The sequence below is a fragment of the Ambystoma mexicanum genome, chromosome 6q (genome assembly GCF_040938575.1).
Source record: "Ambystoma mexicanum isolate Mex_15411 chromosome 6q, UKY_AmexF1_1, whole genome shotgun sequence".
NCBI classification, from domain to species: Eukaryota; Metazoa; Chordata; class Amphibia; order Caudata; family Ambystomatidae; genus Ambystoma; species Ambystoma mexicanum.
Window position 1 is genome coordinate 1,309,530,621 of NC_090937.1, and position 27,904 is coordinate 1,309,558,524.

At 46.3% G+C, this 27,904-nt stretch overlaps 1 protein-coding gene across 12 annotated transcripts in view; it reads left to right on the top strand.

Moving 5' to 3' along the window:
- The window catches only part of PROM1 (prominin 1), a 922,577-nt gene that overhangs the window by 524,481 nt on the left and 370,192 nt on the right, over window positions 1-27,904 (top strand). For 6 of the 12 annotated variants that reach the window (XM_069631918.1, XM_069631917.1, XM_069631924.1 and 3 more), the window contains 2 exons: window positions 19,599-19,622; window positions 25,256-25,473. In XM_069631918.1, coding sequence (XP_069488019.1) covers window positions 19,599-19,622; window positions 25,256-25,473 — 242 coding nt within the window. The remainder of the gene's footprint in view (window positions 1-19,598; window positions 19,623-25,255; window positions 25,474-27,904) is intronic. The other 6 variants (XM_069631923.1, XM_069631920.1, XM_069631927.1 and 3 more) reach the window with 1 other exon arrangement.

Genomic DNA, 27,904 nt, shown 5'->3' on the forward strand with positions numbered 1-27,904 from the left:
AGTGAATCATTCTAAACCAGAGGGTAGTATCACTGCCTCAGCGGAGCGACATTGTCATTGTCAAAATCCTCCTCTTTTGCCACCAGAAGAAACTGTAGTAACAAGAGTGCAGGAGGATGGTACAGTGCGGCAGGTCCATCTCTTTGTGCCAGTGGATCATTGGTTACAACCTGGTATGGCGATGCCTCTCCATTCTGATACAAAAGATCCCTCCTCTGTACCGCACCAACCACCTCCAAGGCACCATCTTGCTCCCCGCATCCGACTTTTCAAAATCAGACTTGTAACACGATTCAGCTATGCCCCACTGATCTGTTGCCCATTCCCCAGTCCAATGCGACTATTCACTGTAACACTTGTGTATAGGCGCGTTACAAATGCCATTTCATATCATATCATATCACTGTGGCAACCGTTCAGGCGAAGGCTATTTACAAAATAAATATATTTCTGATCAGCAATCCTATTTTAATTCTCAATTCCAATTTCGGGCCCACTCCCATATAATATATGGAACAGATCTGGACAAAAAGGATTTGTTGCCCTTAGGGAAGTGGCCAAGTTGGAGGAATTGCAACCTAAATGGTCCAGCCGATTCATGAATTAAAGTTTCATACTTGATTTATTTCTCAATATCCAATGTTTGCATATACATGTGGAATTACCTGAGATTGACAATGCGACAAACGGGTTGTTGGTTGAATTGGGTCTCCTGTGGTAGTTGGATTATTAACCAGATGTGTATTAGAACTAAATGCATTGGGTATCAATTAACTGTATGTCGAAACCAAATTATTCATATAGATCTTAAGTCAAATTTTCAGGTGACACAGTTAGCACAGATTGGGCCTTAATGTTCTTTTTTTTTTACAAAGTATTTTATTGGTTTTACAATTGTGAAACAAGTGCCAACATTCACTGGTTCACATCACAAAGTCAATGGATTATATCACTCAAATAGATGACTCTCAGACAGAGCTCTCATATTGTTCATTCCCCTCCATGTAGAACCCGTGAAAAAGAACATGAACATTCACTGGGTAGATGTCTGTTGGCAACCCAGATTGTCCATTGCCTACATCAAGTCAGTATCATTTTGTGATGACAGCTGTACATATTTTCATAAACGATTACCCGCCCCCCTCCTCCCCACACAATGGGTACAAAAAAATAAGAACACATTGCTCAATGTTATCAATGATAACACTACTGTAACGCTCACCTGGTATCCACGGGGTCGTCACTCAGCCTGTTCTTACCTCTTACGACCTCAAACCCTTCCCTGGAGGCTATTCGACTGGAGACTGGGCCTGAAACACAGGATTTGTAGAGTTCAACTCCCTATTGTCTCTGTGTGCTTGAACCCCTTCTTCCCTGGGGTCCAACCCTTTCCTTTGATCCACAGCTCACCTTGTTTTCTTGGATAGTGTGCTCTCCGTCCTGCTTTCAGCGCAGGGGCGCGTTGATTGACGCAGGCTTGTTGCTGCCTAGTTACTTCACTGGCAAGAGTCCGACAGGTAAGTATAATGAGTCTTTTGAACAGTTCTCTAACTTCGTTCCTTTCCTTCCTTAGATGATGGCTGGCGTCCGGGGATGGCGGCGTGCTGCTGAGATGAGTAGCGCTGAAGGTGAGTGAGAGCGTGATGCGCGATGCACCCCTTTCGTATTTGTATTGAACGGAGTTCTTTTTCTGTGTCTTTTAGGTGCCGCAACGTTTTCAGCGTGGATGCCGGTTATGAAGAACAAATGCGGTGGGTAAGCGCGGTATGCAGCGCCTCTAGATGTTTCCACGCTAACCTTGAGTGTCTTTCCCTCTTGCAGATGGATGAGAAGTTCCGGAGACAGAGTTCCCCCAGAGCAGCTGGGATTCAGGTAAGCGTTTGAAGCTCGTACAGTATTTAAAAATAAGCGAAGATTTGCAGAATGCTTACTAATGCCTTTTTTTTGTTCTTTTCCTTTTCCTTAGGAAGCGGCGTGCCGGGATGGGAATGACACCGTCGAAGATGCCCGCCGAACAGAAGGAGCAATGAATGATGGGCAGAAGCGCCGCAAGTTAAGGCTGTTCCTAACGGTGTTCTTGTTCTTGCAGGAGCTGACCGCAGAAGAAAGATGCATGCCTACTGGAGACCGATCCGAACACGGTGAGTGTCACGCTGTAGGCGCAGAAAACGCAAAGCATGTTTCTCAGCCTGGATGTGGCTTAAATAGTCTCTGGGTATCCAAGGTGTCTCTTCGCTGAACCACACCCAAAAGAATAGACCGCACATGCAGTTCTGGTAACCGAAATATGTGGGGGCATCCATCTTGTCCCCATCAATGCATTACAAGTCCAATCCCCAATGTTATCCTATGCGAGTGAGTGAGTCTGGTGCCACAAGCACCAAGTCTGACTCCAACTGGGTCTTTGGAGGGATGGAGAGGCCCTTGAGGGCCATGTAGGAGATTGTGGCCTGGCTCCAGCCTGACATCTTGGGGGGCTGGGGACATGAGGGGCAGGAATCATGACAGCACTCCCCCCTCTTCTGTCTGGTCCTGGTTTGGTTGGATGGTTTTGATAAAATCGTCTAAGCAAGCGAGATGCATGGATGTACTCACAATGCTCCCATGTCCTGTCTTGTGGACCATACCCCTTCCAGTCTACTAAGTAGTATAATTTGGATCTGACGTACTTTTATTCTAGGATGTCCTTGAATTCGAATTCTGGCTCCCCGGCGACTACTACTGGCTGCGTTAGCATTGCTACCCGGTTCCCAGGTTGAACAGGTTTAAGGAGACACACGTGGAACACAGGATGAATCTGCATGTTTGACAGCAAAGCTAGTCTGACCGCCACAGGTTTTATCACGGAGGTGACGGTGAATGGACCCAGGTATCTTGGACGGAAAGTTTGGGTTCCTTTAATGGACACGTGTTTAAGCCAGCCAGACTTTTTCTCCCACTTGGTAGTTGGGGGCCTTTGCTCGGTGTTGATCAGCAAACTTCTTTTGGCAATTCTTAGCTTGAAGTAGGTGTTCAGTTGCCCTTTTAAAGGTTTGAGAAATGGTCGTGTGCAAGGTTTTGACTGCTGGCATTTTCAGGGTTGTAGGAACGTCCAACTCAGAAGTACGTGGGTGCCTGCCATACATGGTATAAAAGGGTGTCTGCCCAGTGCTGGTGTGTAGGGAATTATTATAAGCATATTCAGCCATCCATAGTAGGTCGAACCAGCTTCCTTCAGCTTGGTGTAACATGCAACGCAGATACTGCTCGAGCGTCTGATTTGTCCTCTCAGTTTGATCATCCGTTTGAGGATGGTGACTGGTGGATAGCCGGATGTCTATCTGGGCCATAGAGCAGCATTTTCTCCAGAAGTTAGATATGAATTGAGTACCTCGGTCTGACACCAAAACTGATGGAAACCCATGGATCCGTACGATGCCTTCAAGAAATACCTTTGCCAGAGTGGAAGCATTTGGGAGCCCCTTAAGAGGAATGAAATGTGCCATTTTTGAAAATAGGTCCACGACCACAAGAATAGTGTTAAATCCTTGACTGGGTGGTAAGTCAGTAACAAAATCGAGGGACACCATGTGCCAGTGTGCTGGTGGGATTTCCAATGGTTGTAATAACCCAGCCGGTTTCTGCTTGGATGACTTGTTTTGAGCACACACTCCAAAAGATAGGATGAATTGGATAATGTCTTTACGCCACGTGGGCCACCAATAATTTCGTTTTACCTTGGCTAGGGTTTTAGCGATTCCGGGGTGGCCCTCGATCAAGAAATCATGATAACCGGACATGACTTGTTCTCGTAGTTCTTGGTTTGGTAAGAATAAATGATTCCTGAAGTAGGGCAACTGATCTTTTATCATGTAATGTTCTCCTTGTGCACTCCACGCTTCTACTTGCTCCGGACTCATCAGGTTTTGGATTTCTTCATGTAATTCTTTCTGAGTTATGGTTGCTGTGATTCCTAGGAGCTTGTCACTCGGGATGATTGCTATTGGGTCAGGGGTCTGATACCCTTGCTGTTCCACCCCCATACGGGAAAGGGCATCGGCCTTCCCGTTTTTCACCCCTGGTCGAAATGTAATCACGTATTCATATTCAGCAAAAAAAAGAGCCCAACGTAGTTGTCGTGAGGATTGGGCCTTTGCCGTTTTTAGGTACTGGAGGTTCTGGTGGTCAGTTATTACAGTGATTGTGTGTCTCACACCCAAGAGGTAGTGCCACCATGCCTTAAAGGCTGACTTAATGGCTAGGAGTTCTTTGTCTATGATAGCATAATTGAGTTCAGGGGGTGTGAATTTACGCGACCAGAAGGCTACAGGGTGTAACTGGCCCGTTTCGGGGTCCTTTTGTGAGAGGACGGCTCCCATAGCCATGCTTGAGGCGTCCATTTCCACCAGGTATGGGAGATCAGGGCGAGGGTGGCATAAAATTGGGGCAGATGTGAATCTTGCTTTGAGTTCCTGGAAAGCCTCCTCGGCTTCTGTGTCCACTGGAACTTTTTGTTGCTTTTCCTTAGTAATGACGTGATGGGATGCACGATTTGCAAAAATCCTGGGATTAACCAGCGGTAGAAGTTTGCAAATCCCAGCATACTTTGAACCCCCTTGAATGAATTTGGGGATGGCCAGTTCAGGATAGCATCTACCTTGTGTACATCCATTTCGGATTCCATTCAGGCTGAGAATAAATCCCAGGAATTCCACCTCAGAGACGTGGAATGAGCACTTTTCGAGCTTGGGGTAGAGCTGGTGTTGACGGAGTTTCTCCAATACGGATCGGGCGTGTTTAATGTGGTCCTGCTTTGATCCGGAATATACTAGGATATCGTCGATGTACACTAGAGCACAGACATCAATCAATTCCCGTAGGATATCGTTCATGAAGTATTGAAATGCAGCAGGTGCGTTGCAAAGGCCAAAGGGCATTACTTGATATTCGTACAAGCCGTATTTGGTGTGAAAAGCGGTTTTCCCTTTGTCCCCCTGTTTTATGCGAACAAGGTGATATTCCCCCCTCAGGTCTAGTTTTGTGTAGATTTGGGCATCTTTGACTTGATCAAGCAATTCAGGGATCAGTGGCAGGGGGTAACGATTTCTTACGGTAATCTGGTTCAGTGCGTGATAGTCGATGCACGTTCTCAAGTCCCCCTCCTTTTTCGGTATGAAGAATAGAGGACTGGCTGCTGGAGACTTTGAGGGACGGATGAACCCGTTGGCCAGGTATTGGTCAGGATAGGCCTTCAGGTACTGGTTTTCTGGTTCTGTGAGTGCGTAAATTCGACCACAAGGGATTTGTGCGCCGGGTATAAGGTCGATTTGGCAATCGTATGGTCTATGCGGTGGCAGGGTATTAGCCTGTTCTTTCTGAAAGACATCTTGGAAGTCCTGGTATTCACTTGGGAAAGGCCAATTCTTTTGCTCGCCATTCGATTCGAGGATTGTGAGCTACCAACCATGGCATTCCCAAAATCATCCGGAACTGTGGTGCCTTAATGAGGTCGATAACGATAGATTCTTGGTGTCCATCCTGGCACAGAAGGGTTAAAGCTGCAGTGCATTGGGATACTGGACCAGAAGCTATTTCCGTGCTGTCGACAGTAGTAACAGTGTTGGTGGTTGATTTATGGCATAACGGAAGCCCCATCTTTGCCGCAAGATCCTGGTCGATGTAATTCCCAACGGCTCCACTGTCTATGTACGCTCATACTGCGTGCATCCGAGATGGTTGTTGGTGATTGATCAAGACCACAGATGCAAAATGGGAGGTCTGTAGTTCACTTTCTTCGCTCGGCAAGTGGACCCCTACACTTGCCGGGCTGGGGAGCTTTCCGATTCCTTGAAGGTATCTTCCTTGTCCGTGGCCCCTACCGTCCTCCTCTGTGGCTTCACAGGGCACTATTTAAGGAAATTACCTGACCTTCCACAGTACAGACATAACTGCTGCTGTCTCCTTTTATCCCTTTCCGCTTTAGTCAAGGGTGATCTGACCCCCCCCGATTTGCATTGGTTCTGCTGAACCTTCCGTTGTTCGGGCAGTATTGTCCTTTGAACGCACATACATAGGGCGAGGGTCTGGTCTGGTTCGATCTGCTCTTCGGTCCTGCAACCTATGATCCAGTTGAACAACAAGGTCAATGAATTCTGAGCAGTCTTTCGGGGGGTTCATTACTTGTGCGAGAACATCCTTGAGCTCCCCCCGCAACCCCTGATGAAATAACGTGGTTCTCTTCTCCACTGGCCATTCTGCTTCAACTACGAGTCTATTGAACGTGGCTTTTTTGTTCTTGATTCCCTTGGCGTAGGGACAGAAGTTTGTTGTCTAATGCCTGCCCATGAGTACGACGGGCGAACAGCTTTTCCATCTCCTGCTGAAAGCCCCTGAAGTCATGCAGCAAAGGATTGTCTTGGGCCACAAAGGGTACAGACCAGTCCGCGGCGCTACCACTCAGGTAGGATTGTACAAAAGCGACCTGTGATTGGTCATTCGGAAAGGCCCCTGGCCTACAAACCTCTTGGGATCCCCCGTAAATCGTAAGGCGGGGCCAAAGGAACTGCCCCAGGAAGGGTTATCTGAACAGGATTGGCTGGTGGCGCTGGCATCGAGGGCACGCGTCCCGGCAATTGTGCATGCCCTGCTTGTGACTGGAGAAGTTGCCGGCTTAGATCATCAGTGCGTTCTTTGACTACTATCAGCTCTCTCCTAAGGGTGTTGGTCTCCTGCCTGCTGCATGTACTTCGGAACGTAGCTGACCCAACATGTGGGCTAACTGGTCAGTTTCTGACGTTTCCATGACGCCCAGGTGGATTTTGATGTGAGGCTTTGCGTTCTGTAACGCTCACCTGGTATCCACGGGGATGTCACTCAGCCTGTTCTGACCTCTTACGACCTCGAACCGTTCCCTGGAGGCTATTCGACTGGAGACTGGGCCTGAAACACAGGATTGGTAGAGTTTAACTCCCTATTGTCTCTGTGTGCTTGAACCCCTTCTTCCCCGGGGTCCAAACCTTCCCTTTGATCCACAGCTCACCTTGTTTTCTTGGATAGTGTGCTCTCCGTCCTGCTTTCAGCGCAGGGGCGTGTTGATTGACACAGGCTCATTGCTGCCTAGTTACTTCACTGGCAAGAGTCCGACAGGTAAGTATAATGAGTCTTTTGAACAGTTCTCTAACTTCGTTCCTTTCCTTCCTTAGATGATGGCCGGTGTTTGGGGATGGCGGCGTGCTGCTGAGATGAGTAGCGCTGAAGGTGAGTGAGAGTGCGATGCACGATACTCCCCTTTCGTATTTGTATTGAACTGAGTTCTTTTTCTGTGTCTTTTAGGTGCCGCAACGTTTTCATCGTGGATGCCGGTTATGAAGAACAAATGCGGTGGGTAAGCGCGGTATGCAGCACCTCTAGATGTTTCCAAGCTAACCTGCAGTGCCTTTCGCTCTTGCAGATGGATGAGAAGTTCCGGAGACAGAGTTCCCCCAGAGCGGCTGGGATTCAGGTAAGCGTTTGAAGCTCGTACAGTATTTAAAAATAAGCGAAGATTTGCAGAATGCTTACTAATGCCTTTTTTCTGTTCTTTTCCCTTTTCCTTAGGAAGCGGTGTGCCGGGATGGGAATGACACCGTCGAAGATGCCCGCAGAACAGAAGGAGCGATGAATGATGGGCAGAAGCGCCACAAGGTAAGGCTGTTCCTAACGGTGTTCTTGTTCTTGCAGGAGCTGAGCGCAGAAGAAAGATTCAGGCCTACTGCAGACCGATCCGAACACGGTGAGTGTCACGCTGCAGGTGCAGAAAACGCAAAGCATGTTTCTCAGCCTGAGTGTGGCTTAAATAGTCTCTGGGTATCCCAGGTGTCTCTGGGCTGAACCACATCCAAAAGACTAGACCGCACATGCAGTGCTGGGAACCGAAATATGTGGGGGCATCCATCTTGTCCCCATCAATGCACTACAAGTCCGATCCCCAATGTTATCATATGGGAGTGAGTGAGTCTGGTGCCACAAGCGCCAAGTCTGACTCCAAGTGGGTCTTTGGAGTGATGGAGAGGCCCTTGAGGGCCATGTAGGTGATCGTGGCCTGGCTCCAGCCTGACATCTTGGAGGGCTGGGGACATGAGGGGCAGGAATCATGACAACTACCCAGTACTTATTCAATTGTTACAAGGAAGCCAACCTTCTGGTCTACTTTGATACTTTGTTCCTGCTTGCCACCCCGGCTGAGTCTAAAGTATGAGCATCTCATACAACTTTTAGTATACCTTTTGGGTACCCTCTCATTTACCTCTGACCCACTCGGTTTTGCCCCACCTTGTACTCAGCATAATATTCTAAAAAGGGAAGCCACGCCATGTCAATGTGGGAGTGGGATTCTAAGAGGGCTGCTGTCATACTCCATCTGGTATATGGTATGCGCTTTCATGAGCCACTCTCCTCTAGATGGCAGCGTGCTGCTTTTCCATCTAACAGTTAGACATACTCTAGCTGCCAACAACAAGTTTCTGGACATGTGAGAAAGTATGGTATATGTTCTCTCAACCTCCGACTCTATCTCAAACAAAACCAATAATGTGGACAGTTGCCTGTGAACACTGTTTATGGCCTGTACCCAGCCCAAGATCCCTTTCTAGTAAGTCTGTTCACTTACATAGGTCCACCACAGATACCAATAATTGCTCGTCTCCCCGCATCCCCTCCAACTAGTACGGCGTGACCCCTGGGAATATTTTCGACAATCGATGGGCGTTAGATGCCATCTCATCAACAGCCGTCCATTATGAATCTTATATTGCATGGATATAGATGTATTCCATACTGATTTATATATTACTGTCCGTGTGTCTAGCTGGTTTTGTAACTCTAGCTCTTCTTCCCACTTCGCTTGGGTACTTGGTTTTGTCAAGTGGCCTCTGGAGAGCAGTGCACTATATAGTCGAGTTATCAACCCTCTTGTGCCCTGACGTTCACTTAAAGCACGTTCACACATTGTGAGCAGCCTTCGAATAGACTCCCCCCAGCCTGGATCTCACAATACACTTCTCAGCTGCAAATAGTGGAGGGGTGCTATCACGGTACCCTGCTGTGCTACCTCTAAATATTCCTTTGACATGTAAATACAATCCTTCCACATTTGCCCTGCCCTCACTAAACCTGCTTTGTATTGAGGTTGGAAGTGGTGTACCTCTACCAACTGATCCCTTATGGGGGGAGCCCACATACAACTTAGAGGGGATGGGCAGGATGTGACTCCATTCATGGTTCACATAGGCCACCAAAGGGACGCTACTGGGTGTTCACGGATCCTATGCGGCATAGTTCGATATGAGACCCACAACCATTCGCCCAAGGTTATAGGTGTGGATAACTCATTTTCCAGCAAGACCCATTGTTTCTCTACATTTTCACACAAATGATCTGCTAGGATGCAAAATTGGGAAGCTCTGCAATAATGAGAGATCAGCAAAACCCATGCCCCCCTTATCCTTTGGCGTGCACGAGATACAAGGCTTCGAGTCAGCCCACAAAAATTCTAGAAGGGATCGCTTAATCTCTGTCTGGAATAGATCCGGGATAATTACTGGGAGACTGAAAGAGGAATACAAATCTGGGGAGTATATTCATCTTTATTGAGGAAAACCTGGCTGTCCAGGATAACGCCATTTTGGACCATCTCTCTAGGTCAGATTTATCTTCCTCCACAAAGGTAAATAGTTTGAGTTGAACAGCTCTGCTATGTTTTTCGTGAGCACTACCCCTAGGTATTTCAATTCTTCAGTGTGTTGCTGGAATTCCCATTCGTTAACCAAATTCATTGAGATGGCCGAGGTCGTTTGGAGCGGCAGAGCCACGGTTTTATTCAGATGAGCTCGAAACCTGACAATGTCCCATATTCCCCCAGCATAGTAAAAAGGGCAGGTATTGACTCTTAATGGTTGGGTGATGTAGGCTAAAATATCATCAGCAAATAGCGCCAACTTATACTCTTTGCCTTCTCTTATTACACCGTGTATCTGGGTGTTCATTCTGATATCTTGAGCTAACGCCCTGCCACCTAGGCATATAACAGCTGCAACAAAGGACAGCCCTGTCAGGTGCCTCGCATTAGGTTAAAGGACTGTCATGCGATGCCATTAACTACAACTTTGGCTCTAGTGTCAACAGACATCAATGTGGGGCGTTCTTCTCATTCATCTATGGCAGCGATAAGGTCAAGTGTTTTGCGAACGTTGTCCGCCCCCTGTATGCCCCTTACATATCCTATGGACTAATTGCGGCAGGATTTGGGCCAAGCTATTGGCGAGTATGCTCGCATCGATTTTCACGTCAAAGTCTATGAGTGATATTGGGCAGTATGACACGCATTCTGTAACCTCTTTACCTTCTTTCAATATTACTATGATACGGGACTCGTGAATAAGAGGGGCTTGGCTAGTTTCCATGATTATGTTGAAAAGTTTCAACAAAAAAGGGGTACGTTGTTTACTGTAGTAGGCCTTATAAAAGGCTGGGGTAAACCTGTCCTGTCCTGGTGCCGAGCCTGCCTTCATCTTAGAGATTGCTGCCTGAATTTTCTCCGCTGTGATTGGGTTGTTTAATGAGTCCTGACCAACTTGTGCTATCGGAGCGCGGGGGAACTTTGATAGGTATCGCGTGATGTTATCGTTAGTACATACCTCCTCAGTTGTATATAAAGTAGAGTAGAATCTGGAGAAACGCTTTGTAATTTCGCTAGAGTCTACCAATGCTACACCTGTTTCATTTCTAATTTTGGAGACCGCTCTCTCTGCTCTTTGAATCCAAAGTCGCGTAGCCAACATGATATGTGCCTTGTCCCCTCTTTCATAAATGTTTTGCTTTAAATATCTCAGTTGTGTTAGTGCCTTGTCTTGCCAGATATCCCTCAGTTAATTTTGAAGTGTTCCAAACTCCCCTAAGATTTTTTCTGTGTCAGCCAGGTGGCTACAGAGTTATAATTCTTTATGCGTGATTTCAGCTTTAAGCTCTGTTTCCTTTCTTACCCTTATTCTATTTCTATTAGGCCCTTTCGAGATCATGACCACCAAATTGTAGCCTTCGCTGCTTCCCACACCGTGTTTACCAACGTTTCCCCCGTAACATTTTCAATGAAGTAATTGTTAATCACGTCAATAGAGATTCTCTAAATAGCAGGTCCATCTGCGTTCTGTACATGGGGGGGGGGGGGGCAATCTAATTCCAGCACACATAGATTATGGTTTGACCAAGCTACTATCTCTATTGCAGCAGCCATGATTATGTCTTCTCTCTCTGCTTCGATCAACAGATAATCTATTCGAGGCTACGTAAAATGTGGGGGGGGGTAAAAAGTGAACACACTTTTTTTTGGATGCTTGACGCTCCAGGTGTCAATTAGGTGATGCGCCCTTAGTAGATCTGGCAATCCTTCCTTGGCGGAGCCCTCTGGTGGGATCACCCTCTGCCTCATGAATCCCATTCTATCCCTGGGTCTGATATGTGGTTAAAATCTCCCCCACAAACCAAAATACCTTCTTTCCAACTGCCAAGGAAGCTGAAAAACGATTCATTAAAGCAGAGCTGATTTTGATTGGGCGCTAAGCTGAACAGAGAGTGATTGTTCGCATTCTTATTTTCCCTATCAATGCTTTATACCTCCCATCCTCTTTTCTGTGTATTTGCTCTATTTGCAGGCCCAATGATTTCCAATATATGATTGCCACCCCACCCTTCTTAGACATGCCCGAGGCCCACACTACGCCTCCTATTCCCCTGCCTGCAACCTTAAATTCTTTCCCTTGGTCGAATTTTGTTTCCAGAACGAATAACACATCTAATTCTGACAGCTTAGATTATAAGCCCTTAACATTGAGGGACCCAAATTCAATCCCATCAGGTGATGCCATATCGATATTCCAGTTGAAACTTTCCGACTCTCTTCGAGTGGCATGACTCAGTGATTGACAGTGCTCCCTGTACAGAGCGTTTATACTTCCTTTGTTTAAGGCGTTGCGAGCATGTCACTGTACCAGTGTATAGGTGTTTCCCTCCACCCTTCTGTTGTGTGAGCCCACCCGTCCCTCCTCCCTATGAAAACGCCTTCCTCAGCATTTTCCTTCCTACATCTGAGAATCTGAGACGCCCTTGTAAAACTAAGGGCCACACTCCAGGGACCCCACTCCAGGCAGAATATAAAATCTCAGTAGAATTTAACAACTCAAAGGTTGAAGGCATCCGGCCTCTTCATCCAGCCTTCTTGACATATGAACTCCCATGGGTCTACAGTTAGTCTGAACCCCACTTATATTTTTTATCAGCTTATGTGCCGGCTCTCTCACTGCCATGAATAAGACATTGCCTTTGCCCACGAAAAAACAAATGCAAACAATTTCGATAGAACAATAATTAAGTTATAACTCTATTCAGGGGAATGAACATTCAGGCTGTGTTATATCTTTTGTATTTCCGTGTCCCTGGGGCTCAACCCCTTCTTAGTGAGGAGGACCCCTCTTTATGCCTCGGTCCTCTGAGCTTTCTAGCATTTCAACCCTCTGTTCCTTGCACCCCTGCTTGTAAAGTCTCCAAAACTCCCGGGCCTCTTCTTGCGACGTGACACAGTAGCTTTCTCCGTCGTGCTCAAAGTTTAACTGAAAAGGAAACCCCAATCGATGGCGGATCCCTTGCTCCTGCAGCCAAAGTGTCAAAGGACGTCAGCTTCTCCACTTGTTCAGTGTGGTAGCAGAAAGATCTTGAACGATTTTGATGCTGGATCCTTCAAATTCAACAGGTTCCCTCTCTGTTGCTTTTTGTAGAATGTCCTGTCTTTGCTTAATGGCATTTGGCAGGTCTGATCTTTGGCCATTCAGAGGTCCACCTGCCCTGTGTATCCTGTCAGACTCCAAGGTGGGGGTGTCCGTTGAATTGTACAGCGATAGCACTAAAGATTTCACTCAACTTTTCAGGGCGGCTGGAGTTTCTCCTTGTCTTTCACTGAGGTCCACAGTAATTGCACAATCCCCAACATTGCTGCTTCTCTTTTACCGTGTGGGCGATGGTGTTCTGTGTATTGCTTCCACTTTCTTTGGTGTTATCTTCCGCCCCTCTGCTTATTTGCCCCAGGTACACCACTTCGGTCTTACAGTAGCTTATCTTTGTCTACCTTGTCTACCTTGTACCATTTCTCTGCTAACAGAGTCGAGACAATTATGGAATCTTTCCTGCATTGATCCTCTGTCTCACTATACACCAGAAGGTCATCTACATACTGTATTCCTGTGCTATGTATTTGCAAGTTGCTTAGATGCATCTGGATCACTCTGTTGAACACAATGGGGGATTCACAATACACCGTTGGTAACCTTGTGTGCTCAAATTGGACGCGTTAAGATATCAGGGCCCTCATTACAAGTCAGGCGTTAAGAGTTTAACGGCGCCGTTAACCCTTAACGCCTGATTCACACTTTAACGCCTGCTTTTTGCAGGCGTTAAAGTCCAAGGCGCTAAGCGACCTTGGTGCTAATTACGGCACCGTAATTTACGGTGCCGTAATTAGCACCTTCCCCATCCCCATTATGCCCTATGGGGCGAAAATGGGAATGGGGAAGGGCAAATGGTGAATGGGGAATTACCGCCCCACTCACCTTGGAATGGGGCGGTAATTCCACCATCCACCATGGCGGAATCCGGCATGGACCATGGTGCTAATAGCCCACCGCCTGACTTGTAATGAGGGCCCAGGAGTCGTGATGCAATTGGATGGAGTAAAAAGCTTTTTCTAATCAATCACTGTAAAGTGTTTTGCAGTTGCTGGGATATTTCACAATATTGTACCTGGGTTTGGCATGAGTGGAAACTCAGACTCTACCACATTGTTCAGGGGCAGAGATCCCGTATAAATCTCCGGGCCCCTCCTTTTGCCTTTTTGATCGGATATATGGCTGTGTTGAATGGGGACGTTGATATCTGTATTATGCCCTGCTGCCATAACGTAATGTCCTTCTTTTAATTTAATGCAGACCACTCCTGCTCCTTTGAGCACTCCTACATCATGGGCCCTTTGGTTTATATATTTTCTGTGAGCTGCTTCAACTCTCCCCAAGTGTAGGCAACCTGCTTCTTCGCTACATCTGCTGTTTGTGGTGCTAGCAGGTCTACCACTCTTATTGGGCACGGGATGTGGAGCTGTAACACCATTTCTCCCTCCTCCTCGCCATCTGCAAACAGCGGATCATTAGTCACGTCAGTCAATATACATGTAGGGTCAATACAGTGGATTGTACGTCACTCAGTGTCGTCCTCATCTGTCCCACATAATATCACCATATCTTTTTGTGTTATTGCCCCTTCTAACTGCAACAGTATCCCTGTGCCTGGGCCAACCTCCTTGTGCGCACGCGACCTAAAGAAAAATTCTGTGGCAAATCAGAATGTTTTCCCTTTCATCCCAAGCCCCCAACCCAATAGTATTTGGACCCTATATAGGAAGATCTCGGGGTGCATTGGTTGTCCTCACAAAGGGCTATGTGCACAGTAGGCCTGTATGATGGCTGATAACCTTTATGGTTACGCGCCAGGTGTCGAGCACACCATACCCTTTTCTGAGAAATCGCTGCGTTCAGCTGACTGAGCAAGTTCCTCCCTAGAATGTTTATGGGAGTATTTTCTAATACAATGGGGGCATGTCTATCGTGAATGGTAAATTTTGTGTTACTGGAACTGTGACAATAGCCCCAGAGAAGCCCTGTGTGTCCATAACTTTGTTTGACAGCAGGAACCCTCCCTCCCTTATACACGACTTGGTGGCCCCCTTATCTACCAAGAAGGAGAAGTCTTTTTGTCCTATCTTCACTGCTACCTCGGGGTTCCTCTTTGGGCTCTTCAATTACTGCAAGGACAGTACACACATGCACTTTCTGTGGGCAATCCTATAGGGGTGTCTTGACCTACATAAACGGGAAGATGTTCCCTCCCAGAACCGTTACTCTGGTGTAGCGGGGTAATATGTTCTGGCCCAGCAAGGTACTATTCTCTTGTGGAAGTGTCTGCACGGGTGCTTGCAATGCATTCGCTGGTGGCCCTGGCCCCCCTACGGGCCCTCGGGTGGACATCTGTACTAGCTGTGGTGGGAGTTGCTGGGGCTGCGGGTGTGTCTGTATGTAAGTGGGCTGGACCTGCTGCTGTGTCGGCTGGGCTCCTGCTTGGGTTGCAGTAGAGCTGTTGCCCAAAGGGGCACATTCGTGTGAAATGGCCTGTTGCCCACAAAGAAAGCATGGCCCTAAAAACCTGGGTCCTGCCCTTTCATATCCATATCCCCAGCCCTTCTGTGAATACCCTCTGCTTTGCTGCTAGTATCCCATTGATTGGTAATTCCACCCTTGTGGGTAGAAGCCGGGCTGTTGGATCCCCCACTGCTGGGAATACTGTGGCTGCGGGCACCCCCTTGTTGTGACCTCCGGCCACTGGAAACCCTCCTTGTTGGGCGGGAGCCACTTGTACAGCACCCGGGGTGAGCACCGCTCCTTCCATTGAGAGCTTTGTTAGCTTCTTCTGTACAAACTTGTTATCTGCCTGTACAACATTATCTGCTGACTCCTCCCTTTCTTGTTTCCATTTGCAATAGTGCACAATAGTCGATTGTATCTCTATACACCCCTTTGCGTCTATCCCTATTATTTTCTCTAGGACGGTCTGCACATTCCGGGGAAGCCCTCGGACAATATATGATACAAAATGGGTATGTATTCGTCCCACGATTGTTGGGTCTCTAGCGTCCCCATCTCCTGTATTTGTCGTATATATTCTACAAGGTCCTCGTCTGCTTCATCTTGTGGACCAATACGTCCCCCATTTCTGAGCTATCTGGGTACATACTTCTCTGCACTTTCTACACGTGGGCACAAAGGTTATTGAGTGGGCCCTCCATCATGTATATTCCTACTCAGTTTTACCCCATTGTATCCCACTTGTTCCTATATTTTGTCTCCTCGCTCTATTATTGCTACAAACAAGCTCTTCATATCCCCAATTGCTAGGGTGACCTCTGCTGTCTCCTCGAGCGCATATATCCACTTGCTTGCTCCTGCCATAAGGGTGGGCAAGCTGTGTATCAATTTGTCTCTGTCCAACGTCTGCCACGGTATGTAGTGCCTGTCCCCACCCCATTTTTGCAACAGGGGCATTTGGGTGGGCCTGGAGCCCGCCCCACCCCTCAGGGCCTTGGCACCACCATCTTCGTCTTTCTACTGCGTAGGCTCTTAGACTAGTCCATGCTCATTCACCCGCTATCCCTATTTTGCTTTTGTTACCATCTCCTATCCTTTTCTCAATCCGCATCCCAGAGCTTGCCGTCCCCGGTACTCATGCCTGCCCTCTCGTCCCTGTCTCAGACAATGGAGTCCTCTTCAGATGAGACCTGCCATCCAGTCCTGCCCTCCATCCCCCTCGTTGGAAGCCTCACTATCCAATTTAAACTTTATCTTCCCCGATGTCCACACATCTCTACCCCCCCCCGACTTCCACCTGCTCCTTCTCCTGTCTCTGCACCTCCTTTCCTATCACCCTCTCGGTCTCCTTGAACATAGTGTCCAACTCTCGCTACATGCACTTTTCTATGTCAGCCAAATACTTTTGGCCACCCTTTTCCTTTTTCTCCCTAGCACCGGCTGCCTTGAGCTTTCCTTTCCCAGTTTCTGCCCTGCCCCCATTTGGGCACACGTGCCATGGGCCTGTGTACTCCGTGGCAGGTTTCAGCATTGGGTGCAACACATAGGTAGGGGGCGGCATACTGGGTGGCTCCGCCACATCACTGTCCTTCTCGCCCACCTTCGTGTGCGCCTCTTTTTTCTCTTCATAGAGCTTTCATAGCCCTAGGATATTTTTCCTGCTCTTTTGTTTCTATTCTTTATATATTGCTCATAAATACGAAAACATACTCTCTATTATTCCTCTATCGAACGTTCCTTCTCCTGATCATTCGCAAAAACACTGTCCCGCAGTGTCTTGTACCCACTGAAAGTGATACTTTAATATTTTATCACGATATTGGTGCAACTTATTACATAAACGCTCCTGTGGGTGTGTCAATCCTGAAAGCCATTCCCACCCCCTTGTGCACTTCAACTATACTGTTGGTTAAAGCTTCTCTCCCCCTTTTCCCACTTGAAACCCCACAATATCCCAATGAACCTTTTTTCCTTCACACCTCCCCCAATTTCCCTTTTCTTTTTTTCGCTCTTCCTTCTCTTTTTACCCACCTATACTTACCAGTTCTCCAGCTCAAACCCTTTCCACAGTCACTTGCCCTCTCGACAGGGCTGCCCACTCTCTCAAGATTAGTACACCAATGGCCTTCTCTGCAGGTCCACCTGTTTAATATATTCTATGTTAGTACGCAAATACCTGGCCACACCCCCTTCTGCCTCGTAGTTGCCACTATTTAGGCCAAGTGCAAATATTTACACTTTATCTGTGGTGTCGACCCCTCCTCCTCAGCCGATCCCGCATAGAACAACAAATAGTACAAATACTCAACCGACACACCACCAAAAAACAAAACCACAAACGTACCCAACAGTTGCTATCCTACTGCGCAGTCCCCTTCAATAAATCAATGAATCATCAACACCCGCTCCTAAAAATAACGCAACTATACAATCACCTGCACTATGCGCAACTCCCATCTAATGGGGTCTATGCACCCTTTTGCTCTAACTCTCACATGCCCACCACACACCCACTCCCTATCGGTGGAGTGGAACTAGCATCTATGACTAATATGGCCGATCGACTTCCCCTGGTAGGCTGAGTACTAAACACCATAAAAAATCCCTCTCCTTCTGTGGGCATGCAACCACAGTATTGCGCGTTCATGCAAGGGTACATTCACTTGTCCTAGAGATCCTCGAGTCCTCCCAGCACAGTGCCTTCCCTATGGCCTGCACTTCCACCTGAGCACGGGTGGCACTCGGGACGAGACAGACCTTTGTGAACTCCGAGTCAACAGCCTCCTCGGCCATACACTTTGAACTGGTCTGTGCTCACCTTGCCCGTGCCCCCGGGGGCATACGGCCGGAATAACCTCAGCATTCCGAGGGAATTGAGGATCTTGCTGGGGCCTCCAATCGTATCAGGGATCCCAAGGCAAGTGACAACTGGAACACAAAAGTAATCCAAAAAGGAGCGTACACCAAGCAGGAAGTAACAGTTTATTTTGGCCCAGATGCAGCTGAAAGAGCACGGTTCAAACAGCACGGTGGAACAGAACTGAGTGAAGAGAGCTGTCAACGCTGCTCACCGCGGGCAAACTTTTTATACACAAATAACAGAATTGGCATACCCACAGTTGAAACATTTCTTAAAACATCCAACGAAGCTAATTGGTGGGACTACGTCTGTCCCCTATATCTCAATATACTATTATACATTCAATAGTTGTAATTGGCTCATGACATCCTGGTCCATATTGTCCAACACCACCCACCGTGACATCACAAACCTTCCCACACTGCCCCACAATGATGTTGTAAAGCATTACATGATTGTCCTGATCACTGGAACTTTATTCATCTGCCATTGGTCAGTTCCCATCAAACACACAAGCCAACCTGAGTATGGCAAAGGGAAGGCATACACACGGCACCCGTACACACGGCACCCGACAAATGAGGTACCTCGCGGACATCAGCAAGGACCATCCACCAAAGTGATAGTGTTTGCCAAATTTATTGTGGGAGCAAACCTCCACAAGGGGCACAGCCAGAGTGCTGCAGTGGCAACTTGTCTCAGCCTCACTTCTGATTTACCCCTTCATTAGATGAAATGTCAGAAATGGAAAGTAAACAAATGTAATTCACCCACTGCATGCCACTAACATTGCCAATTACCATGCCAACCAAATGTCCTTATTCTCCACATGCGTTCTACTCTTCTCTCTGTTCTGTTTTAAGTGTTTTGTCCACAGGTGGAAATCATTTATATTTATCCCAAAACAGGCACAGAATGGAATCATGACTTTTAGAATCAGGAGGGTGCATGTTTGTGGTTGCACAGGGAGAAACCATGGAAAGCCCTGTTGCACACCCTTCACAGTGATACATTCAGTCTCTCTGTAGGCCTGTAATTACTGGTCTGACAATGCCACCACCGTTACCTTTGACTCACTGACCTTACACATTTCATCATTACTCTAAAGGGAAGAATGGCTACTTGTTGTTAAGTGCCTACCATTTTAGCACAAGCCTAGTAGTGACAGTCCGGGGAATCCAATTGCATGCAACAAGAGTGAGTGAGTGAGTGAGTTAAGGTGGCATGAAGTGTAACCATTGGTGTAGGACACCCTCAACAGTAACTCCAGACTGCTCCAAAACCTACTTTGGGTGGAGAGCGAGAACCTATGGTTAAACCATCTGGCTCTGTAGCTTATCGTTTTCTCTAACCCTACACACCTCATCACCTCATTGTTTCTTCCTTGGCAGTTTAATTTCTAACTTCATTTAAGATTTTACGTGTAAGTAAACATCAGCAATTTTTATATTCATGCTTTGCACTGTTTTCATTTGCATAATGGCCATAACCTTCTTTCTCATCATCCATCCCCATTATTCTTTTTTGCTGTATGTGGCTTGAAGTCAAAGTGGAAAGGGCCATCAAAGGTAAAGCACCTGTTCTAACTGTATGTGCGTGGTGTGCAGTGCGTAGACCATTTCTTTCCTTGTGCATTTTAGTCGTGGTTCTGTTTAACAATGCATGTGTGTAAAGGTGCAGAAGGAGGAGACTGACACACAGGTGGCATGGTTGTTGGCATTAACATTTATTAGTTATGCAAATAAAGAGAAAACCTAACTTTCCTTAACTCTTAAGAGGGGTTTCCCTGCCTAAACTAAATCACTACGAGTTCAGTCAAGATGTCCATGTAAATCAATAGTCCACCGTCCTGTGTCAAAACCCTACTTCTGTCCCTCCCACTTATAACTAAAATAAAGAGGTAGTGGATCTTCTTGGTCCAGAAGAATGTCTCCCTTCTTCTGGACAGCGGATCACTGTTCCAGTTGTTAGGTGGGATCTTTACCTGAAGGAATTACTCCCTTCCCCAGGTCTCCATCCCTTTTCAAGGCACAAAACAAAGTTCCAGGTTGTAATGACAAAAGATAGTAAAGTTCTCAGTTCTCAATTCAAGCTCAAAAGATAAAGTTCCAGTTCAAACATCAACATTCCTTATTGCTCATAATTGCTTCTTCACTATTGGGTTCCTGGAGAATGCCTCCCTTCTTCAGGTATCTTGTCACAAAGCCAAGAGAAATGACTCCCTTATCCCGGACACTCTTTTCACTTGGTTCCACGATTTCACAATGCCAGGTGAATGGCTCCCTTCCCCTGGCCTTTCTTGGCTTTTAGTTTCACAGCTCACAACACCAAGGGGAATGCTTCCCTTCCCAGGCCTTTCCCATGCTTTGTTTCATGGTTCACAACTGTTAGGGGAGCGTTCCTAAAGTCCATTTGAGGTAAGACTTCATAAAACGATCCCAGTTGTATACAGGTTCCCAACTCTTAGTATCAGTCTGTGCTACGCATGGAACCTTTGTAGAGTGGCAGACCAGTCAGGCTTATCATAAGAGGAAGATGTGAGATGTATGTAAGTACACTGAACCTAGTTAGTAAAGCAGATCAAAGAAACACTTACACCAATAAATGTGTATTCAAATATATATTTATTGCCTTTACACAAGGAATGTTTTAAAAAGCTTGGATAATAAACCAACATACACAGAAATAATTGTAGATATTTTCAAAGACCCCTGCTTAGTTGGTTATTGCTCGCAGTTACAATTGTTGCACAGTTTGACACTAATGACAGTTCTACCATGTTATCGGTAATAACGGGCACTTGCATATACACAAAGATATACAGTAATTGTATTTAGTTAGCAAAACCACATAAGATAGTCTTTTTGGTAGGAAAACAGTTGGTTAGTCAAACGGTAGCAGAGCTTAAGGTTCTAGAGGCAGTTTTAGCACAAGTTAACACTTTTAAAGTCCAATCCCTAAATCTATGCACAAGTCAGTTTGGAGAGGACTCAAAGTCTCACAAAGCAGCAGAAAATCAAAAATTCTTGTGGAAGTTATTGTCCTCTTCTGAGTTCCTCTGTCACATAAAAAACAGGGTCAGGACAGCAGTGGTCACTTCACAGTGTTGCAAAGGATCTGCCGGCGTCTCTAATCGTCTTCTTCAGTTACTTAAGTTTCCAGTGGTCGACTTGCCTTTCACCTCAGGAACCTCACCTTTTATTCAGTTTCAGCATACATTCCTCTGCAATCTCTCACAGCAGTTTACAGAGAAGGGCGGTGGCTTTCCAATAAGGACAGGCAGACCGCTAGTGGGAGCCGGTTCCATTCAGGCACTCAGGCAGACAAAGATCAGGGGAGTGAAAAACTCCTCCCCCACTTCCTGCCTGCCCAGACACAGGGACACCCAAGGGTTCCTGTCAAAGGTAGAACACACACACAGACCTCCCATGCCCAGAATGGTAGAAGCAGGGCTAACAAAGAACAACCATGCTAGAAATGGCGAAAAACGAAAGAAGCTAGAACTTAGGTGATCCTATTGTGCATAACCGAGACTGTGAATACAGTCTGCATTAAAGAATAACATAGTTGGTAGAACATGTCCACTGCCAAAAGCCATAACTAGAAGGTTGCCTATGTGACTAAAAAGTCACAGGAGCAGAGTGAAGGGGGATATTAGGTATCCCTTTGGCACTCCACAAAAGGTGGTGTGTGCCAATCTCTCAGAATAGAACATTTTATGAGGGATATAAAGTACCCCTCTATCCTTAAGAAAAGTAGTAAGTAAGGTTAAAGAAATAATCTCAAAGGAGAACCCAAAGGGTTCCCAGCAACACTGCCCATAAGGAGCTGTGTGTGCTGCAAATGTTAAACACAGATGCATTAAAAGAGATGTGGAGGAAAGTAGACTCAGTAGTAAAGGTAAATCACAGAGAACAGAGTTCCAAAAAACAGAGCCCATAAGAATGAATGAGTGGAAAAAGGCTCCACTCATTCAGGATTTAAGGAAAAGGGGCCAGATGTCAAGCAAAACATGCTGGGGGTCTCACTATGAGAGAGGGTGATGCATAACAATGATACATCTCCCTGACAACAACAGCAGGGGGAATGACTCCCTTCCCCTGCCCTTTCTTATTCTTAATTTCACAGTACACAAGGCCAGGGGAAATGACTCCCTTCCCCTGGACTTTCTTCTCTTTCCTGCTCTGGCTGACCTGGTTCACTACCCTGCCAGGTACTGCCAAAAAGAAGAAGGCCCAGGAGGCTATTAGTTATTGGCTGTGTGTCTCAGATCCATCTTTCATTGCTCCTCAGCCCTTCTGGTGTCCCAGCAACCGTCCCGGCCAACCCAGGTACCCGCAGGGCACTTGCCGGTGCTTTCCAGTGAGTTGTGGGCTTCTTGAGATTCGTTCTCGGAGTTCGGCCTGCTTCTCCACTAGCTGCGGTTGCACTGCAGCAGCTTCTCCTTCTTGAGCTGCACTTCTCCAGATCACTGCGTGTTCCAGCTTCCTCGGTCAGCTGGATGCCTGTTCTCCTTGCCATTGAGTCGGTCCATCTATGGCGGACATGCCATGACCACTTCTGCTGGCAGACAAACATCTTGGCTTCTGGTTCTTGCTGTTTGTCCTTGCTCGCTGGCTTTGAATCTCACCGCTCCTTCAGGGAGGGCTTCTCTCTCTCTTCCGCAGTCCTTCCTCTATTCCTATGTGTGCTTCTCCAATGGGAGGTAGAGAACCACTAGAAGGCTCACTAGAGGTTCTAGGAATAGTCGGTAGGGCTCTGCACCGTCTCCTCATCCCAGTACTTGCCCAGTGTATTCTTTCTGGGCAGTCTTTGCTCTTCTTCATGCCAGTATGAGCCAATGATGATTCTCATGGATGTCTGTGATATAGAAGTGAGGGATGATGAGCTAAGGGGATGTAGAGGAAGTGGGTGGAGGGTGAGGGATGTTGTACTGAGTTCTCCCTAATTGGTCATCCTTGTCCCTAGAGGGGGAGTCTCTCCCCATGAGATCCTCCCGCTGTGTCTCAACCCCAGGGGTACTGTCGGGTATCAGCCTCACCTCCCTGGCCTCATGGGAAGGGACGCCCCCTCAAGGAGATGTGACGACATCTAAGGATTTGTCACAATGTGCCCTATTTCTTAGTCTAAGTACCGAATCCTTATGTCTGGCCAAGTGCGACCAGAATCAGCATTTAAAAGAGATAAGCACATTTTTGGGATGAACAGTAAGCTGGCCTGCTTTGTAGTGGATGGTTTGTGTCATGTTTCGAGGGACGCTTTTGGTGAAAGAGCAGCACCACATGGCATATATACATTTAAAATGCTAATGGCTTGTCACAAATGTATAGGCAAATTTAAGATATACGTTCCAGCTTTCTAAACTGTGATTTGGAATTTGGAAAAGCTGCACCACTTGTCTGCGAGGGAAGATTTGATCCATCATGTACACCATCTTGGGATGGTGTCCATTGTGGAAGAATTTGGAATTATGACTAACGCTTGCGGAAGGGCTAGGAGCAAAGCAGGGATCTAGTAAGTGTGAGGCACAAAATAATATCCCAGTTGGATACAGAATGGGAAGTTGAGATGCCCTCTGACAGTATATTCTCTACACAGTGCTGTCTTTGCCAAATTTCAGATGCTGCCTAGGTGACATTATAGAATGTTTACATCAAGTTTTGTTTTAATCTTTGTTTGTGTGAGAGTTTGCAGATATTCTTCAGATCACAAAATATGTCTTTAGCTAAGATAATACAAAACCAATTCTAAGCCGTCATGCTTACTTACATACATGCTACGATCACAGCAACAAAAAAAGTCTAAAATATTCATATTTTTCTTTAGGTGGATGAGGAGCCAATTGAAAAAGAAAGTGTTTTTTGATTGATTGATTAATTGATTGTTTATTTGTATAGTGCCTATACACAATGTGTTTCAAAGTGCTTCAAGGCAGGGTGGGAACAAGGGAAAATACAGTGACATTCTTACAAGTCCTTGAAACATTCAGAATGTGCAAAAATAACTATTGATAAACCTACTACCAAAAAATAGTAGCAGATTTCCGACCCAGAAATACCATAGATCTGCCTCTCCCAGGCACTCCGATCTTCATGTGACTATCTATATAACATTGACTCTCTTCAAGTACTTTTACTCCTCGAAGGCTCAGGAAGGCTTGTGCAGCACCCTGCCAGTTGAAAGAATGGATCTTCTCTTTCATATGCATCTTCAGTCTTTTTTTATACCACTCTGATGTTTGCCCTTTTAAGTACAATCACTCCCCTGACAGATTGGCCCTCTTTCCTTCCCTGCTGCGTTTCTACGAAAGTGTCGGGAAAGATTGGCCACCATTTTCTTGGATACAGACTCTTCCTTTTTTAAGGCGGCAGCTCTCTAATATGTTATCTTTTTTACTTACGTTCTTTTAAAACAACATTATGTTCCCTCACGGCTCCCCTTCTACCAACCATGGAGAGAGTCTGTCTGGGTATATATTAGGGTAGGAAATCTTGCTAAATTGCCTCCCCAATGTCCTTTATCAGGGCTTCTACAAATCCCCTACAGTTGTCACTTCCAGCACCTGCTGGTAGGCTCAGGATCACATTTGCCATGCATTTTCCATGCCCTACACTTTATTTGTTGTAGGATATATTAGCAAAGACCATGCAGTGAGATCTTAGTAGACCATAGAAACATTCATACACCTAGTTCTTTCCCCATGTCTGGACCTGGCGAGACTACCCGCCAAAGCAGGCAGTGTATCCATAATCTTGTTAGACTTCTTAGGTAACTCCTCAAGTGAGGCCACTTTTGGACAAAACCCAAGCTCACTAGTTTCAGGTGCCCCTGTCAGATCCCACACTGAGTGTACATGTATCTTCTCTAAACTGTTTAGAATTTATATGATATGAAAACATGCTAGCACTTGAGTTTCAGGCAAAGGTTATGCATAGAACTGTTGGTCTCCCTACAGCAACTAGATGTATTGAAAAAATGATGTCCGACCTCTGTTTACTTTCATGTATTTATTATTAATTGCCCCTAGAGCAAGGAAACATGATTGTTTATATGCGTGAGAAGCAAAGTCAACGCTAAACGAAGGTTGAACAGTACTTGAATTTTCATTGTTTGTTTAACGATGGAAAATACAAGGCTTAGAAATGATTCATGGGATGTTAAGATGCAATAGCCCATGATAAAATGTATTATTCTCCTGCAGCAATCCGAGAAACAAAGGAAGCCCTTGAGAATGTAAGCGTCTCTGTGGAGGTGATGAAGGAAGGAACCGAACGACTCCAGGCGAATCTCACAGACGCAAAAGCAAACCTGAGCAACACACTCGGTGATCCAGCATGCAAGCAAGCGCAAGCTGTTGAAATTTGCAATTCTATCAGAAATTCATTCAATCAGTTGAACATCAATGCAAACTTCAGTGGGGTAAGAACATGTTCCTAAAAATTGATATGGCACTGTCGTGAATCAGCACTACTATCCTTCACAGGGTATTTACTTTGTGTGATGTAATCTTACATATTCCTGGATCAGCTGGTTTTTTATCACCTTAGAACTAAGTGTAATTTCTGTTGTGTTGTAGGCCTCCACTACAAAAGCTTGATGTGCAGAGACCTCTGCCGATCCCATCATTGGGGCAGGTTGTTAATTTTGTAAAGAAAAAATGGAGGATCTTGATTTAGTGATACCTTAAGTAGACCTCTCAGGATGAGCCCAACTCAGCGCAACGGCCATTTTAGGCCTACCTCATTTATTTATTTATTAGCACATTTATTAGAAGCGTGCTAATTCCATGAGCATCTAGGTGCAAGTTACGCACAGGAGACGGCGCTGAAGATCAGTGTCAGTTGAAGAGATGGGTTTTTAGCTATTTTCTGAAAGATTGGTGCCCAGACACTCATTGTGCCCAGACACCATGCATTGGCCAAATGCAAAATGGCGTGCTGCAGGACTTTGAAAAATGCATTGGCACTCCAATGACCACTTTATAGGGGCATTGTACTACCAGTGGCGTAAAAAGGGCTGCCACCAGCCTACATCAGTCACCTTCAGGATGACAGTCACACTGGGTCCAACATGGGGTGCTTACAAATTACTCATACCCTCATGCCCCTATGGGCTAGCAGGGAAACACATCACATCATCAGCACATGAGAAGATTTTTAGTAAGAGAGGGACTTCAGTAGAAGCTCCTCTATACACAAAAGTAAAGTAAATAATCCAAGTAAGCCAGCAAAATCTTAAGGAGACCCCCAAAGTGCATTAGGAGAAAACCAAAAATGGTAGGCAGCAACAAAAAGAGTGCCTTCATATATGAAGGTGGGAAAATGTATGTCTCACAAATCTACTCAAAGGGAACTATGGAAAAACAGAAACATTTCTTCTGTAGCTTGTGAATCTGCTTAGATTTAGGTGCTTTGCATATTTTGCCTTCTAGTGGTTAGCTCAGGGAGAACATTTATTTTTTTGAAGTAAAAAAAAAGGGGAGTTGGCAAGGGCGTTCCTGTCACACTATGCCTGTCTTACATATACAGGTACCTATTATCCTTCATGTGTCAATGCCTTCAGATTGTTATGTTTCCGCCATCGGTTTTAGCAAGATTTGTAGTGGAGAGAAACATTGCGCCATTCCACACGGATCACAGAAATCGACATTGATGCAGAGTCGGGCGAGAGATGTCTTCGAACCAACACAACCTCAACATGACAAGGCATACAGTAGCAAGAGTGGGGGCTATTTATAGTCATATTCAGTTAATCGTAACTCGGTGTCCCCCTGTTGCAAAGCCCAAAGCCAAGCCTCCTTTAAAGGCAATATTGTCACACCATTCGTTCTAAGAAAAGGGCCCACATTCAGGACCGTGTCTTTGGAGCATCCAACAACACGGCTGAACGCTTTAAAATCTGCAAGGAACTAGCCAAACCTTCTGCACTCTACGCCTCGCTTCTTCCCTCTCAGGCCCTCTGCCCTCTGCACGGAACTGCACACACACTTCACTGGACACTTTCTTCCTCCCCATCTCCTCCCTCCTGCCACCTCCCTGCGACCTGTGGCCTCCCATCCTCCCTCAGCCTTTCAGCCTCCTCTCTCCTATCACACCAGGCAAGGTCACTAGGGCTGTCCTCTCTATGAAGGTCTCCTCCAAACAGGTCTTCCCCTGTTCTTCCAGAACTATTAAGGACACCATGGGCTCCCTTGCCCCTGCACTTGCTGATTTCTGCAATCACTCTCTTGCTACTGGGTCTTTCCCCTCTTGTGCACGGCTAACTACCGCCCCAATTCTATCACTCCATTCCTTGGGAAACTCCTGGAGAAGCTGGTCTTCCCCCAACTGGCCCAGCATACTGAGCTCGTTGGTTGCCTACATGACCATCAATCTGGATTCCGAGCATCCAGAGGCACGGAACTGCTCTTCTGAACACCCGTGAAGAACTACTTGCATCTCTTGACACTAACTCTCCCGCTGTTCTTATTCTACTTGATCTTTCCTCTCCATTTTATACAGTCAACCACTCCATCCTCATAAAACGACTCCATGATACCCTTGGTATCACAGAGCGGGCACTGGACTGTCTGACCTCCTTCCTCACTGAGCTTCCCTCCCAGGTCATCCTGGGCTCTTTCTCCTCTCCTACACCTATCTCCACATGTGGTGTGGCGTTCCCAGGGCTCTAACTTCTCACGCTGGCTCTTCTTTTCCCTTCAAATTAGGCTTTATTAAAGGTTTTATTACAAGTAACAACATAACTTTGCGAGGCATACAATCACATCAACTTTAGAAATCATAGAAGAGCACCTGCTCATTGCCTCCCTCTCCTAAGAGTCAACAATAAACAACTCCCATTCCCGCCCCCG